Here is a 17,910-nt window from a genome sequence, read left to right on the forward strand (position 1 = left end):
AGTTTAGTAGATGCACATCACTTGTTCTTCGTTTGTAAAAAATATTCATCATTAAGACAATCATTTATGTATAATCTTTTATCACTGAACTTTTTGAATATAATTGATGTACATTTGTTACTTTGGGGTGACAACACTTTATCTTATGATGAAAACATAAAAATATTTAAAGAAGTTCATACATTTATACAAAAGTGTGGTAGATTTATCTAAGTTTTTAAATTATTTGCATAACTTTCTTATCCATCCATTAAAACTAATGATTTATTTGTATTTCATTACATGTTCTATAACTGTTATCAATGTTAACTGGCATTGTATGGCACTGTAATATTTTATGTACAAGGAGAGGACATTCTAAGTTTTTGGAACTTGTGTCCAATCCTTTTGGCATTAGTCAATAAAATATGTTCAACACATTTTAAAATTACTCAACTCAGTTCTCAACTCAATTCCATGAAAGATGAGTGCATACAAGATGAGAAAAATTAATTGGCGACGACGATCCTAATTTCCCCAACTTTCGTAATAATACGAGGTAATATGAATGGTGATTACTGAATGTTTAATTCTAATCTAAGCTTTTTACATTTATTGATAAATTAATTTGAGAAAAATTACACTGAGAGTATCTTCGACTGTACGGAGAGCCACATGTACGTGTTCGATCTATTTACTATTTTTATAGCTTGACAAACAGCGCTATCCCAAACTGTACTCTTCCGTTCCTACACTGTGATCTGAATTTCAGTTGGCGGGGGGGGGGGGGGGGGTTACGGACTCCCTCTTCTAGAAAACCTATTTGTAAATCTATCTAAAATAAGCATCGGGATACCCCATTTGGCAGCAAAATCATATTTACAAGACCCCTTATGAAAACATTTAATTGTGGATCCAAGCGTGCTCTATTACGATTCACTTCACAGTCACTTAACATCAGCTTTATATCATAAGAAAATTAAACTTTTAAAAAATGTACAACATTGCATAGAGCAGAGACATAAATAACAATGTTATTTATGTCTCTGTACAGAGTAAGCCGGTTTTTTGTGTTAAGCATTACCCAATGGAACGGCTGTAAATTGTAAAAACCCACCGTTGACGAGGGTTTATTATAATTCTCCCATGCCAAAAGTACTGGTTAATTTTGATTGACAGGTGATTTGTTCGTGGACGTCTATTCTCGATACATGTGAACCATGCAGTTTTTAAAAATTTATCTTGATAATGAAAATGGAAACTAAAGTTAAATGAAATAAAAACCGAGTAAACAATAACCCTGTAAAGTAAAATGTAAAAATGTGGTTAACAAACTTCTTTCACTATAATTAATGTTGATTAGAAAATTAGAAAATATAATGATTTCTCTCTAATCTTGGGTTTGATGGCGGACGGTCAAATAGGGGAAGAGATGCAGTGGTTGATCCAGAAGGAGAGTTTGGGTTAACAAGAGTTGCAACCTCTCCTTGAAATTGGTAAAAAATAAAAGGGAAGAGAGAGAAAGAAGTAAGAGACACTGAGTGTGAATTAACATCGGCCAAAATTGTCTTATATAGGAGAATATAGGAGACTGTTTCGGCAGTGTCTGCACATGTACTAATTAGTAAAATTATTTAAAATGCTGAGTGCTAGTTTTCGTTGATGGGGGGGGGGGGGGTTATGAATGACTGCTATAGATCAACAATGTACAATATCTACATGTAATAAAAATTGTATTGATAGAATCACCGGCCATTAATTTACGTACATGTACATTATAGCTAGTGATGTAAATATTCAAGAAGTCTGCTTTCTTTTTAGATATTTTATGCAAGAATTGTATTTTATGGTAGTAGAAACAAAATACAAGTAGTATCTAAATATTAAAACTACATGTTGTCCTTCTGGTTTTTTTTTAGAACTATAGTACGTTTTACTTTTCCAAAGATAACTACTCTACATGAGTATCCTGTATAACAGAATCATCTCGACTCCTCTTCCTTAAAAAGCCTAAAAAGGAAATTTTTAAAACAATTCTTCAAATGTAAAGCCTTGTAATAAGTACATACATGTAGATGGTTTAAACTAAAAAAAAAATCAAAGAATAGAGATAGTTTTTGCGTAGTTCCAGACACATGCATGGCTATTTCGACATTGATGAGAGAACATCGTATTACTGAAATATGATAGTGTGCATTTCATGATATTGATTTATAGTTAAATAAAAATTGTAAAATTCCTTTTCTGTTATGATCTACTTATAGATAAAGTATCAAACTTTGCAACATTTTTAGTGAACAATTCTAAGACTTTTCTTATACCAGAAACTTGTAAAATATTGCAATTTTTTCTCTAGATATCTTTTCTTCAAAATAATACAAAATTATTAAGCATTTATATATAAACGGGATGGCCAATATTGGAGTTAATTTCACGGTTTCATTTTACTCTTTAATGCATTGAAAACTTTAAAAGCTTCGTCACATTAACCTCCTAATCTAGTTGCAGGTCTGTAGTTCCCGTTCTCAAAAACCTGGTCGTCTATTCGATTCTTTTTTAGACCGGGGGCTACAGACGTGCAGCTACTCCTATTCGTACAAGTTTCGGGTCTTTTAGAGACTGCCCCTAAAAATCCTGCAAGTCTACATATCCTCTCCTACCAACGTGGACCCAAGACCGTGACTTGAGACAATGATGTTTTTTATATTCCAGCAAATTTCCCCGTAACCCCCACCTTTAAAAATTTTCTGGATCCGTGCCTGGGGGTGTCGACCCCACCCCCCCCCCCTCCTTCTCCGGCCTCAGATACACTTTACGCTAGGCAAATCCCGAAACATGACTTCTTGCTTTAAAAAAAAAACTCATTAACGATTATCATTATAATATTAACAACAGGTCCCATCAAGAAAAATGTGTTTATAAAGGAAGGAGGCGACCCATTGACCTACAAATAAAGAAACCACGTGACGATTGTACAGGTAACCAGACCCGGAAGAGAAAATATCCGAATCGCCATGTTGGGAGTGTGAAGGTTTGTAGTTTGTAAAATTGTTTATGAATAAGTAAAATGATTATAAAGAAATAATAATATAGAACATCACCATAACATTGTGCACATTATTTCACTGTTTTGCCATGGGTTACCGAAGAAGCTAGACCATCGCCATTGATGTCTGACGGGGGGGGGAACCGACCAAGCAATCCTATAAACAAAAGTCGGCCAGACGGTGTCAGGAGTCCCCGAACCCTACCCCTCATAGAAAAACGTAATTTAATTCACAAAAGCAAAATTACACAAAAAATAGGGCTTGGACTCCCCCACCCAACTTGAAAAAGAAAAATCACCCCCCCCCCCCACCCCCCACCCCCCCCCCCCCCCAATATTGAGATTTTTAGGACCAGCTTATGAGATTGGGAGGAGACCCAGCCTGAAAAATATTCCATATAGCAATGTTACAAAAAAAGTACACTCAGACATTCAGGAAATATCTTTGTATGATACTCTTTTGGTCCCGTATACTCATATACTAAACCCATCTGTTAGTTGGGGGGGGGGGGGCTTTCCCCATACCCATCCCTGTGACTATATACACTTTTGACTTAACATACTAAAATGACATAAAATTAGTAATTTTGCTAAACAATTTTGCTAATAATAAATGTAACTCTTCATTTGTTCTTTCAGAAATCATCTAAAAATCCAAACAAATTATCAAAGTGTCATCTCTGTGAGACCCCGGGCCCCCCTATGTACTGTGACATTTGTCATATACATCTGTGTAAAGCCTGTGTAGGGGAACATCTCTCTGATGAAGCCAAAGATCACAAAGTTGTGCTATTTAAAAAGAGGGGGCTAAATCCTAAATGTTCCAAACATTCCACTCAATTATGTGACCTTCATTGTGAACAATGTAACATTCCTATTTGTGTGGAGTGTGTCTCCTCTAATGAACATCTAGGACACAAGCAAGTTGGCATTTTAAAAATACTAGATACTAAGAGAGAAGCCTTAAAAAAGGATCTACAAGAATTAGAAAATACCATTTATCCTAAATACCAAGAGATTGTATCTAACATCCCAGTTCAGAAAGCTGATTTGAATAAAAACTCCAAGAAATTAACAACAGCTCTTGACAAACATGGAGAAGACTTGCGAAGAGAAATAGACATTGCCATCAAGAAACTGAAATCTGACATGGATGAAATGGAATCCAAACACCTGGTTGTACTGAATAAGCAGGAAAATGAAATAAAACGCACCATTTCTCAAATCACTCAGGATATTGCTGATCTGAAGAAATTACTCAACTCCAATGATGTCAGCCTTGTCTCTGCCTACAAATCAAGGATTGCGGAATTCAGAAGATTGCCTCCCAAACTCACAGTTTCCTTACCAAGATTCACTCCTCAGAAAATTAACAAAGAACAAATTTATCAGCAGTTTGGGTCTCTGTCAGCGTTATCTATCAAAACAGAAGAATATGGCTACACATTGGATTCTCCTGGTGCTGAATCCTCTCCCTTGGACAAACCGCTCATTGATGTACCACGGATCATCACAGAAATAAACACCGAGTATGGAGAATCTAATGAATTACTCAGTGTGTCCTGTCTGAGTGATGATGAGGTATGGACGTGTGGTAATGACAACATGATGAGACTCTACAATCTCAACAGTAAACTAGTGAAGTCAATCCAAACCGAGTCAGGGAAGACACCAGTAGACATAGCAGTGACACAGAGTGGTGAACTAGTTTATACTGATCCCGTTGATAGAACTGTGAACATAGTGAAGAATACACAGATACAGACAGTGATCAGACTACAGGGGTGGAGACCTCTCAATGTCTGTAGTACCTCCTCTGGTGACCTCCTGGTTGTCATGATCACTAATGATAGAAAACAAGCAAAAGTTGTGTGTTATTCTGGCTCCACAGAGAAACAAACGATTCAATACAATGACAAAGGACAACCTCTCTATTCATCTGAACTTTACCCTAAAGATATCAGTGAGAACAAGAACCTAGATATCTGTGTAGCTGACAATAAAGCCCGTGCAGTAGTGGTTGTCAATCAAGCAGGCAAACTCCGATTTACATACTCCGGTCCTCCCTCTACTACCAAGGTACCATTTAATCCAGCCGGCATCACTACAGACAGCCAGGGTCGAATCCTGACCACAGAATTTATCAACCACCGTATCCACATCCTGGATCAGGACGGACAGTTCCTCCGCTACATTGACAACTGTCATTTACAGAATCCACACGGTTTATGTGTGGACACCAGAGACAACCTCTTTGTGGCTGAATATAAAACAGGTAAAGTGAAGAAAATCCAGTATGACATGTACACAAACTGTGATCATAATGTTACATGTCCACAGAGTGAACATCAAATGTCTATGTAAATAAACTGATTGTGTTTATATGTTATCATACATCACCAAACTATCTAGAACTATATAAAATCCATGTATTACCAAAACGTGTTCGTTTTATATGTTGTGTTTCATCAAACTGCTGTGATTGTCACAATTCAGAGACTGTGTATTGTTCGTGTACATATGATTACTTACTATCTGTATATTTTACATGTAAATAAACTGCTTTTATATGTAAATAAATGTAAATAATCAGTATTTTGTTAATGTGGTTTCTTATATCATAACGTTAAAGGCTGTTGACATTTGCAAACATTTCTAATTCTTAGGTATAGATAGTTCTCTAATAGTTAGAGAACTATCTATACCTATATACACTTGGTCTATCAATTCACCAAACAGTTTTATTTTATATGTATGAGTTATCTCCCTTTGATTAAATAATCTCTTGATATTAAGGAGGCTGGATGGTCAACAAATTCAGGCACGTAGCATCGTTTTTGAAAGTGGGGGGGGGGGGCTAAACGAAAAAATCTTGAAAAAAAGGAGAAAATTTGGATTTTTCTAAAATCTTCAAAATCCTATTCCATGAGGGGGGGGGGGGGGGGGCGTAGTCCATAACTTCAATTTCCTAAGTTCTGTTTCTTCATACCAATTTTTTACCTACTCAAAAAAAGTGAGGGGGGGGGTGGTGGCCACCTCCATGATAATTCAATTTTTTACATGTAAATTTTTAAAAATCAGTTGCTGCGAGAAAAAGTGGGGGGTGAGGGGCCAGGCCCCCCTGCCCCCCCCCCCCCCCCCGATGCTACGTGCCTGAAATTAACCCTCAGATCTGCCTAAAGTTTTAAGATATGATTTGTTTAAGCTATTATTAAGTATGATATTAAGTATAACTAATTATTTAGGAAGGAAAAAATCCATACATTTCACCTTCTAAACTTAGTCAGGAAAAAAATCCATGCATACATTTTACCTTTTTAAATTTGGGTATTTTCCTATATCTTTATATATATACATGTAAACCTTCTCTTGTAAAGGAGACCAAGAGGAGGGGGGGGGGGTTCAAGAGATTCCGATAATTTTATTTGGTGTGGGGGGGGGGGAGGTCCCTCTCTCCCAACCCGATTCCCTTTAGACTGCGTATGAATATATTGAATACTGTACCACCTTCCCGCATACATGTATATAGTGACGACTTGTAGATTCAAGAAAACATCATCAAGATTTTTTCAAATTTTTTTTGCAAGTTTATTTACCCTTGTACTTGGAGAAGTGGTTGTCACGTCATTTAAGAATTTACAAGTTGTATGATAAGTATGTATAAATTGTGGGTAAAATGGAGAGTTCCTTAAATACAAAAAAAAAAATAGCAAACAAAACAATATCGAAACAGGCGTTTTCTTGAAGTAAATCTACGTTATTTCAAACAACATATCAAAAGAGGAAGCGCATCATCCCAAGTGAAGAATATTGTGGGTTTTTTTTTTTAATAAATTAGATCTATTTCTGAGAGTATAGCTATTAACAGTAGATCATTCATAACCAGTGTTCATGTGCACGTTGCATTCTTAAGATTTTTTTCTCGCTAGTGTTCGTAAACGTTTTGCTTTGTTTGCGACCATTTTCGGATTGCGGAAAATTCATAATCCATCCGATCTTTTGTACACAAGAAATTCTCTCTCTCTCTCTCTCTCTCTCTCTCTCTCTCTCTCTCTCTCTCTCTCTCTCTCTCCGCGGTATGGCAATTTATTTACAATTACAGCTCAACAATTAAGAAAGCTCGATAGTCGTGGCCATTTTTAGACGACATTGCTCTCCTTTAGAAGAAGAGCTCTATATTAAATAATAGGAAAATACCAAATATAAAAGGTAATATATATGATTTTTTTTTCTTCACTAAGTAATAGCTTATAGCTTAACAATTCATATCTTAAAATTATAGGTAGATCTTATGGTGAACTTGTTGACCAACCAGCATCCTTAAACGATTGCATGTTTACTTATACTAACTTCTTTTAAAAAAATCAAGTTAACAAAAAGCGGTTCTTAACCTTTGATGTCTTTTAATCTTGAAATCGTCTGGATCTTCCGCCAGTGGGTTAAAATCTTCGGTTGGCGTTATAAAGATATTAAATTGATTGATACCTTCAATTTGTACAAAATTAAAATAAAACGACATTCGATCTATATTAAAGGTTCAAGATATCAGATAAATAAAAAAAAAATCTTCATATTCTTCATATTAAAAAATAGATAAGCATTTGTTCTTAAAATTACCAAACAATAATGATAACAATAAGTTACATCTTAAAAGATTGATAAACTACATGTAATACATGTAATACATTCAGATTTCGTTTGTGTAGAAAATTAAAGAAGGATAACTCTGACCATGCTCACCGAGCAGGAGTTATCGAAACTTGACATGGCGGAACGGGAATTAAAAACTCCCTTGTCAACAACGCCAACCGAAGATTTTAACCCACTGGCGGAAGATCCAGACGATTTCATCAGGTAGATTTTCTTATTATGACATATATTTTGCAAAATCAAAATTATCGTGCTAAAACAATGCATCCGACCTGCATTAATGCTGCAAGCAAGCAGTGTCGTGAACGTCGTACAACGGTACATGTTATCTTGGACGGAATGACTAGGTAATACAAACATTGTATCATTGAGTCTTAGAATACACAAAATAAACGCTTAGCTATCTGTTGGAAATTATTTACATTTGCAAGAGCTGTAATACAGTGTTTCAAAAAATGATTCTGTGTAAATGGGTTCAAGGTTAGTGCACAGGGGCTCGTCACGAAGTTTTTTCAACCTTTTATATATACCACCTCTATACTATAAAATACACTTGTGTATTTTATAGTATAGAGGTGGTATATATAAAAGGTGTGTATTTTATAGTATAGAGGTGGTATATATAAAAGGTTGAAAAAACTTCGTGACGAGCCCCTGTGGTTAGTGTTGATAAAAAAGGGCTTGGAAGGGGGGGGGGGGGGGGTAAGTGCGTTGTCGACCTGGTTAGAACAGTGTTTGATGAAATTGAAATAAGACTGTAATGTTTGATGCAGGGTGTTTTTGTTGGTTCATCAATCCGTGGAGTTACATATGTCAAATTACATGTAAGGTGCAATAATGATATTAAAACATGATAAAATTCCTAGTCTGAGAGAGAGAGAGAGAGAGAGAGAGAGAGAAATTTGTTGCATTTTTTAAACAGTGTTATGAAAGATTTATTTTGTGTTTTTCTATGGTTATGACATATTAATGCCATGTTTATGAAGTGTGAAGTGAAATTTAATTTTGTCAGTTTTATTTTTTTTTTCACAGTGGACATTCTCCTCAAAGACAAGGTCATCATGATGCAGATTGTAGTGGAAGTGAAGAAGAGAGTGATTACCAATGTAATTCTATGGAAGAAATGTCAACAGGAAACTTGTATGGTGTCACCCCACCAACTTATATGCGTGGAGTAAAAAGAGACAAGAAAAAACACCAGACAAACATTCAAAAATCATCCTATAAACAATTCACAGAACTGATGAAGAAGGCCTCCAAGAAGTCCCATCGAAATGCGGTTATAAAAGAAAGGTATGCAAATGACCCTTTATTTTGCAAACTTGGACATATACACCCTGACGACAATTTAGACAAAGATTTTGCAGACTTTTTTTCAAGAAATAATTCTTCCAACTTAAATCATGCATAAAGAAGTATGCCAAATTTTGCAGTAGTGAATTATATTGAGCTGTGTATAGCATTTTTAACCCATTAAAGGAAGTTTTGTGGAATTTGCCGTTTTGTGGTATTAAGAATTATTTTTTTTTGTTGAAGGATCTGGAAATAGCTGCCAACATTAATATTGCAATGACCACAGTTTTTAGCCGAACTTAAAACAAATAATGTTGTGATGGTAAGTATGTGATTGTGTCTCTTGCTTGAAGCAGTGGAGTCTAGGCCATCTTCTCCACACTTTGTAAGAAAAAGTGACATCATTTAATCAAATATTGCGACAGAACCAGTTAATGGTGTGAAGTATTCTATTATTGGGATTGTATATACTTTTTACGACAAGTATTATCTGAAGGTGAATTTGTACTTTCTTTGAGTAAAATAAAACACAAAATATTTTATTTTTCTTTAAGGTCAACTTCTTGACCAATGACCCAGGATATCTGATGTTCGTCCCATTCATCGACCCTCATCTTGCAGCTGTTAAATGTGACTTGGGGACGAGAAGACTGAAGCGCCTCAATACAAAATGTTGGTACTCTCAAAGAGGACGGCTACCTACTGATGGTGTGTTGTTGTTGGGGGGGGGGGGGGGCAGGGAAGCATGAAGGAATCCCCCTGCTGGTTCGGTCAAGTTGTCAAAGTGGACCCCACTGCTGAAACTGCTATCGCATTGTCTCACATACAGGTACCATTTATACCCTCTACTCAGACTCTTATGTAAAATATTCAGGTACCACTATCATAATGTTATGTATAGTTGGATTATCCTATAAAATTAATGTAAAAATTTACAAGCTGGAATAATTTAAACTAATTATGAGAAGAAATAGTATGGATGTAAATATTGCAAAAACTTTCACATGTAAATTGATTGGCCTATTATAATAGACACATTTTTGCACCATGAAAATTAAATGTCTTTTTTATGTTTTGATTAAGAGAGCTTGATGAACATGGCCATTTTTAGACTATATTTATCTCCTTTAAAAGAAGAGCTCTGTATTAAGATATACAGAAATATTCTTATTTAAAGTAAAATATTTAAAATACTTTTTTACTATTGAGTAAATACTGTATAGCAGGTTGAAATCGCGGTCAGAAAAAATAGCAATTTTTTCATTTTGCCTCTAATCGCGGTAGCTTGAATTCGCGGAAAACAAAAATTTGTAAATCATAAAATTCAAACCCGATCATGATTATCTGTATATGGTACATGTATATTAACTCGCAATGGTCTTGGATTCATTTTCAAAATATATATTTTGTTGAAAAACAATATTATTACAGTGATATCTAATGAAATGCTGGTTTGTGTAGTACCCGATCATAATTATTGTTAGGTTAATATAACAGTTTCTTTAAGTGCACCCCACTTCTATAATGGAAAGATTGCTTCTGTCAGTTGGGTTTCACACCGTTTTTACGTGGTAGACACTCATGAGAACCTTGTATACACACTTTGAGCCCCCAAATCACTGAAATTTACCGAGAACGCTGGGCAGACATAATTAGTCACGCATTACGGCATGTAGCTTGGGTACCTGTTAAGGTAGCAAGGGACAGTTTCGAATAAAGTACCCAGAATATATAAGATATCCACTAAATATGATTATAGGCTTAGTTTTTCATGAAAACAAGAAATCACATGTAGGGCGACATGACTTTTTGTGAATAAAAATGCTACAAATCATCCATTTACCAAAAAAGATCAATTTTAAATATCAGCGATGGTTGTTTTCAAATATGTGTAAGAAATGACTCAAAGAAACTGCCACAAGTTTCATAATATTAGGTTAAAGTGTTCAAACAAATGCTTCTTGTGAAAATCAAAAGATAGGGGGAGGGTATACATGTAAAGGGATTTCTAAGTGATGTGATGCTTTTATCATGATAATATCAAGCAGATGTATGTAGTATTGAATAAGGTTTCTTATTTAAGGAGATTGAACAACAGTTGACCTCTAAAAGATTAGGTAAAGATGCTTTATTTATGGAGAGCCCTGTGAATCTGTGTTAAATAGAGGAAAGTGGAAATGGTGGGTTCACTTAAATGGCCATATTTTTCTCAAGCCTCAATGGAATTGGCAAAATGTGGTGTACTTTTTTTCAGAATAGCATAAGCTTTTTAATTTTAAGACAAGATGACTTTTCAGAGAATGTTAGTGTATGTTAAAGGTAGCAAGGGACAGTTTCGAATAAATTACCCGTCAATATTTTTGTAAAATTGAGAGTTGCTGTACTTGAAGGCTTATGAGTGTTGCTAGAATTCATGAAATGATTTTTAATGATTATCATAAGTTAGAGGGGTGTCTCTTGTTGAAATTGATATGCAATATGTAGGCCCCTTATCTTAGGTACATGAGAATCAGAAGTAAAATGCGAAACCTGCGGCTATGACTGTTGTGCTGACTTTACACAGTAAAATTTGCAAGTTACAGATGGGAGGTAAAATAACACGAAAAGTAGGTGGATGGGACATTGTAAACTATACACCGGTAAGTTTCTGACATGTGATAGTGCAACATGCACGCGGTACGGAAGGTCAACCCTCTGCAGGGAGTTAGCTGGGAGAGGTCTAAAAAGCTGAAAAATCATGAAAAATTAGCAAAATATGAAAGGGTCAAAATCTCATAAAAACCAGTATGTAGAGAATTTTACAGGTTTTGATTAGTAATTTTCTTCAGAAATTGGTGATTGGCCGTATAAAAAGTGAATTAATGGTATTTGTGCTGAATGGGAACTGAGGAAATTCTAGTTACAGAGTTCCGAAGACATGCATCCCTTGGCTACAATGAATTGTATAAAAAAAACTGTCCCCTGCCACCTTCAAGACTACAAGGTATTTTCATATTTCTCCTTTAAGTGAAATTTTGAGTGGATTTTGTACCATAAGTAATACATTTTGTGAAAATGGATGATTTTCTTTGCTATGGATGTCATGACATGATTTATTAGCTAAAATATTCAAGGGGAGTAACTCCCTCTTAAATGTGTAGAATGACCACCACTAGAGTAAATTGGCTTTGAGAGTATGTATTTTCTATCCTGATGACAATTAATAGGCTTAAGTTAATTACTGAGATAAGAAGAAATACTTTAAAACAGTTTTTATCAATTAAATCATTAAATTTATGAATTTGCAGCCATTTTGCTGTCTGATTTAAAGAAATAACATTAATCCACCTGACTTAAATATCACCCAATTTTTTTAAAACAGCATATTTTTATTTCAAATGAACTTTACATATAGACAAATGCAGTTATCAAAGTATACAATATGTCAAAAAACTCAAGTTTTTGCTCCTTCCTATCAAAAAATGGTATTTTTGATGTATTTACAGAATTGAAAAAGCCACCCCCTCTTTCCAATGGACTCCATTATCATTACATGTAGGATATGTAAATGTACATTTGACCTTGAAATAACATCTGCTATGATAATAACTCTTGAAATGAACAAAAAACAACATATTTTTACCCTTTTATTGTATATATGCATCAAAAATGTAGAAAAACATGTAAAATTTGAACATTTTTCATGGAATTCTCATCCGTCCCCAGGTACCCGGGTGTGTTTGAATTTCATTTTAATTAAACGCACACATCATATTGTAGGTCTCACTAATTTAGCAAAGTTAAAAGGAGACTAGAAACCAGAATATATAAGATATCCACTAAATATGATTATAGGCTTAGTTTTTCATGAAAACAAGAAATCACATGTAGGGCGACATGACTTTTTGTGAATAAAAATGCTACAAATCATCCATTTACCAAAAAAGATCAATTTTAAATATCAGCGATGGTTGTTTTCAAATATGTGTAAGAAATGACTCAAAGAAACTGCCACAAGTTTCATAATATTAGGTTAAAGTGTTCAAACAAATGCTTCTTGTGAAAATCAAAAGATAGGGGGAGGGTATACATGTAAAGGGATTTCTAAGTGATGTGATGCTTTTATCATGATAATATCAAGCAGATGTATGTAGTATTGAATAAGGTTTCTTATTTAAGGAGATTGAACAACAGTTGACCTCTAAAAGATTAGGTAAAGATGCTTTATTTATGGAGAGCCCTGTGAATCTGTGTTAAATAGAGGAAAGTGGAAATGGTGGGTTCACTTAAATGGCCATATTTTTCTTAAACCTCAATGGAATTGGCAAAATGTGGTGTACTTTTTTTCAGAATAGCATAAGCTTTTTAATTTTAAGACAAGATGACTTTTCAGAGAATGTTAGTGTATGTTAAAGGTAGCAAGGGACAGTTTCGAATAAATTACCCGTCAATATTTTTGTAAAATTGAGAGTTGCTGTACTTGAAGGCTTATGAGTGTTGCTAAAATTCATGAAATGATTTTTAATGATTATCATTACGGTAGTTAGAGGGGTGTCTCTTGTTGAAATTGATATGCAATATGTAGGCCCCTTATGTTAGGTACATGAGAATCAGAAGTAAAATGCGAAACCTGCGGCTATGACTGTTGTGCTGACTTTATACAGTGAAATTGCAAGTTACAGACGGGAGGTAAAATAACACGAAAAGTAGGTGGATGGGACAGTGTAAACTATACACCGGTAAGTTTCTGACATGTGATAGTGCAACATGCACGCGGTACGGAAGGTCAACCTTCTGCAGGAAATTAGCTGGGGGAGGTCTAAAAAGCTGAAAAATCATGAAAAATTAGCAAAATATGAAAGGGTCAAAATCTCATAAAAACCAGTATGTAGAGAATTTTACAGGTTTTGATTAGTAATTTTCTTCAGAAATTGGTGATTGGCCTTATAAAAAGTGAATTAAAGGTATTTGTGCTGAATGGGAATTGTTACAGAGTTCCGAAGACATGCATCCCTTGGCTACAATGAATTGTATCAAAAAAACTGTCCCCTGCCACCTAAGTGTCTATCCAGTCATGTTTGATTAATGCAGTTCTTCTTAAAAGATTATGTAACATGAAGAATATGCTTTTAAAGAAGTTATCAAAAAACAAATTTTCCCATGTATGCCTTGTTAGATTTAGCCAAAACCGAAAGTAGAGGGAAAAACGTTCCAAATGAAAGCATGTCTCTATTGGTAGATCATAAAATATTTCCAGTTTGTAACAATAGCAATGATCTGTTAATATGAAAGACTGCTTAATACCATTATTTTTCTTGACAAAATACTGTGGTTTCATCAATTTTCGTTGAGTATCAATTTTCGTGGATTTCGTTGGTAAGATTTTCCATGAAATTAAATGTTCATTGAAGTGAAATTTCTACTAACAATTTGTATTGGTAGGGTCATTGCTAGACACATTTTTTTGTGCGCCGTTAATTGCAGTTTTTTACTATGGGAGGAACTGTAGCTCCCAGGTCGTCCATCCAAATTTTTTCTGACCGGGAGCTAGGTCATTGCCACATATTTATGTATCCTTGAAATTGAGATTTTTACTTTATCCATGAAAATTAATACCCTCGAATATTAATGAAACCACAGTAGCTAATAAGTTAAGGTCAACTATACTGCTATGCCATCAAAACAGAAACATATTTTGTGTTGTGTGTTTTCATGATAAAATAAATGATTTTATTAAATCCTATTTCTTTATCATTATTATGCTCAAATAATTGTTCACTAGATGTTAAATTCGCGGAATTTTAATTTCAGCGAATATAGCGAAAATTAACTCCGCAACTTAATTTCCTGCTATACAGTAATAGTTTATAGCTTTAAAAATCTTACCTAAAAATTTAAGGTAAATCTGATGACAAAGTTGTTGATCACCTAGGCTCTTTAAATATAATTACTGATATTAAGGTTAATATGAGATTGATTGTTTTTTTCATGGATTGTCTGTTGTTTTCATGGTTTGTTTAATTGTTTGTTCATTTGTAGTTAGAAGGTCTACTCCTGGTTGGTATACATTCCTCTCAGCTCAGCGTCCAGGGAAAGGAGTTTGAATCCTTGATGGGGAAAACGATGCATCTTGTGAACAAGCAGACATCATGTCATCAAGCCATAACCGAATCCTTGACAGAGCTGAAGGTAATGTCTGGTGTTCTCTGATGCTGTAAATTGATTTCCTGTTTACACAAGATTAAGTAAAATTTGGCACTTCTGACTCATAATCTGTAGACCCAGTATTGCTCTTTCAGATGAAATTTCAAGCCAATGATCATCAAGCTCTGAAGGAGTGGGCCGATGAAATTATCTTGTTTGAGGGCATTCAGCATCCAAACCTGGTGCAGTATCACGGAGTTAAAGTCCACAGGGTAAGGATTTGTTACTGATATGTTGGATTCATCAGATATTTTACAGGATTTAGAATTCTGTGGGTTTTGCAAGTACCCCCCTTTTTGCAGGTATCGTTACCTACAAGTTTCTGTTCACATAATCATTGACTCTGTTAATACATGTACTGTAAGGCGACCTCTATTTATGATAACTTTATGTTGCGATTTTTCTGTAGTAAACAAGTTTAATGTGCCTAATTTTCATGACCAGATCTTTTTAAGCCAAAACATGTTATTAAGAGGTTAAAAAAACGCTTTTTGGTGAAAAATCTTGAATATTAACACCAAATGTGTAATGTCCACTTCAACCAATGAAAATTAGTGTTTAACCTTGCATGGTCACTGCCTTTGTAGCAAAGATATAATACTGTATGTTACGTAAACTGTGATTGGATAATCAAAGGTTGCTTCAAAGGTCAATCTCCAACTATACTTTACTTGCATTGGTCAATACTGTAAGAAACTATAAGTTATTTTTGTGTCAACTCGTGCTACCACAGCCAGGTGGAAGAGGATCATACATATTGCCAGTGGTTTGTGACGATGTGAGAACATATTCTTGACAGTGATATTTCTACTTGCAAACTAAAGATAATTTAAAGTACATTGTACATGTATCAGGATAATTATTCCATCAAGATGACTTAAGGTATTCTGTTCTTAAAAAAAAAAAAAAAAGCTCTGTCCCACTGAGGTTTTGGCAATTCATTTAACATCTACTCCCTCTAATAAGTATATTTCTGGACTAACTTGTCAATAACCTATCAAAAAAGGTTAATATATTTTTTCAGTACTATTATACATGTAACTTGCTGGCTATAGCTTTACATTACAGCAGAATGGATTGTATAATTTTGTATCGGGTAGTCATCAGCTTACTCACTTGTTCTTCCAATATATTATAGGTCTGGATGAAATGCTGGTGTTTATAGAGTACTGTAATTGTGGAACTCTGGAGGAGGGGGCTAAGGCGAATCTACCCAAACAGAGCATTCGTGTGTACACGCGAGAGATTCTACTAGCCGTCAATTACCTTCATGGTAGGACCTCTGGTACATGCACATACATACACAAGTGATGTCACAGTCATACTAGTTATTCCTGGTCCTTTTTTGTCCCCTCGCGCAACTTGTTGCGAAGGGGATATAGCATCGCTACTGTGCGTGTGTGTGTTCGTATGTGTGTATGTGTGTATTTGTGTGTGTGCACTCCATTTCAATTTTCTTAAAGTAAATTGATAAAAAACCTTCCAATAGAATTTCCTCAACCTTTGCACAAATATGCCTCATTGTAAAAGATTAAAACAAATGCAATGTCAATTAATTGGTCAAATTTTTATGCAAAAACTTAGATAAAATTACACCATTGTAAAGGGGGGGGGGCATACATTATGACAAAATTCGTTCATAACTAAAAACAATTTATCATAGGTTGCACATTTCTGTAAAATAACAAATAAAAAATGCATGTGCCTTTCCAAACCATTAATACTATTACAAATTATTATTTCATTAAATCAATGACATAATCAATTTTGTATACGGTTTATCAATCGAAATTTCTGAGTAAGAGTTATCAATCTTCCGCTTCACTTCTTTGAAACCAAAGTGATATGTCTATGGTGAAAGTAAGCAGTTCAAATCAACAACTTGATATTTTTTGGATTTATATCTAGTACAGGTAAAGAAAATGTAGTTTTTGCAGTAATGGAGGATTAGTAGAATGTGGTCTTCTCATTAACATAACTATATATTGCTAAATAATGCATCCCTACACACAATAACTCATGTCGCGAGGGGATGCTCCGCTTAGCGGTGCCCTTGTTTTTTATTTGTTTGCTATGTGTATGTATAATCAACCTAAAAAAAGGGTTGGTTTGATGTATCGGTTGGGAGGTGGGGGACAGGGACCTGTAGAAATACTAGTATTAAGTCTTAACTTTAATTTGAAGTTATTTCCCATAATCTCTCTCTCTCTCTCTCTCTCTCTCTCTCTCTCTCTCTCTCTCTCTCTCTCTCTCTCTCTGTATATAGTGTAATTTGCTGTATTGATTGCAAAAAAATTAACATGGACCTTACAGAATTATTACATTTTTTGAATTGCCAAACAACAGATCAATGATGTTTATGTCCATTTTATTGACATTATCATTACTTTTGTTATGCAGATCCCCTTTCCATACTGTAAACTCACGGAGAGGGGCAGCTGTCAACCCGCCCTCTAGTTTTTCCTCTCACAAGACTTGTAATGGGGGTGCATCTTTATCTACAATGAACCCCAATGTAAAATAACAACACGTTGTAAGGTAAGTTTATCATATTCATTTTTATGACAATAACACTGAAAAGTAAATATGAGGGATATGCAAATTTATTATGCAGGTCAGTGTGTACACACAAAACATTTAATGTATAAATACATGTATATGTTAATAAATATTGGTTAGAAAGTGTCAGTGTAAGCATTTAATATATAAATACATATGAATAAATATTGATTAGAACCTGCTTGTAACTTTTTAAACCT

The 17,910-nt window shown here is 34.6% G+C and overlaps 3 protein-coding genes across 3 annotated transcripts in view; all 3 read left to right on the forward strand.

The window, feature by feature from the left end:
• Positions 1–1,384: 1,384 nt before the first annotated feature.
• On the forward strand, positions 1,385–9,271 carry LOC117691529 (E3 ubiquitin-protein ligase TRIM71). Its single transcript, XM_066072445.1, has 5 exons — positions 1,385–1,436; positions 2,958–3,010; positions 3,665–5,300; positions 8,708–8,781; positions 9,212–9,271. The coding sequence occupies exons 1-5, from the start codon at positions 1,385–1,387 to the stop codon at positions 9,269–9,271; spliced, it is 1,875 nt and encodes a 624-aa protein (XP_065928517.1).
• The window catches only part of LOC136269578 (E3 ubiquitin-protein ligase TRIM71-like), a 139,807-nt gene continuing 124,816 nt past the window's right edge, over positions 2,920–17,910 (forward strand). The window contains exon 1 of the mRNA XM_066070944.1: positions 2,920–3,010. The gene's annotated coding sequence lies outside the window, so the exon portion shown is untranslated. The remainder of the gene's footprint in view (positions 3,011–17,910) is intronic.
• Positions 9,209–16,418, forward strand: LOC136271186 (uncharacterized). The gene is made up of 5 exons (XM_066070622.1): positions 9,209–9,290; positions 9,523–9,797; positions 14,987–15,136; positions 15,247–15,363; positions 16,290–16,418. The coding sequence occupies exons 2-5, from the start codon at positions 9,714–9,716 to the stop codon at positions 16,314–16,316; spliced, it is 378 nt and encodes a 125-aa protein (XP_065926694.1). The 5' UTR covers positions 9,209–9,290; positions 9,523–9,713; the 3' UTR covers positions 16,317–16,418.

The sequence above is a fragment of the Magallana gigas genome, chromosome 9, assembly GCF_963853765.1.
Source record: "Magallana gigas chromosome 9, xbMagGiga1.1, whole genome shotgun sequence".
Lineage (NCBI taxonomy): Eukaryota > Metazoa > Mollusca > Bivalvia > Ostreida > Ostreidae > Magallana > Magallana gigas.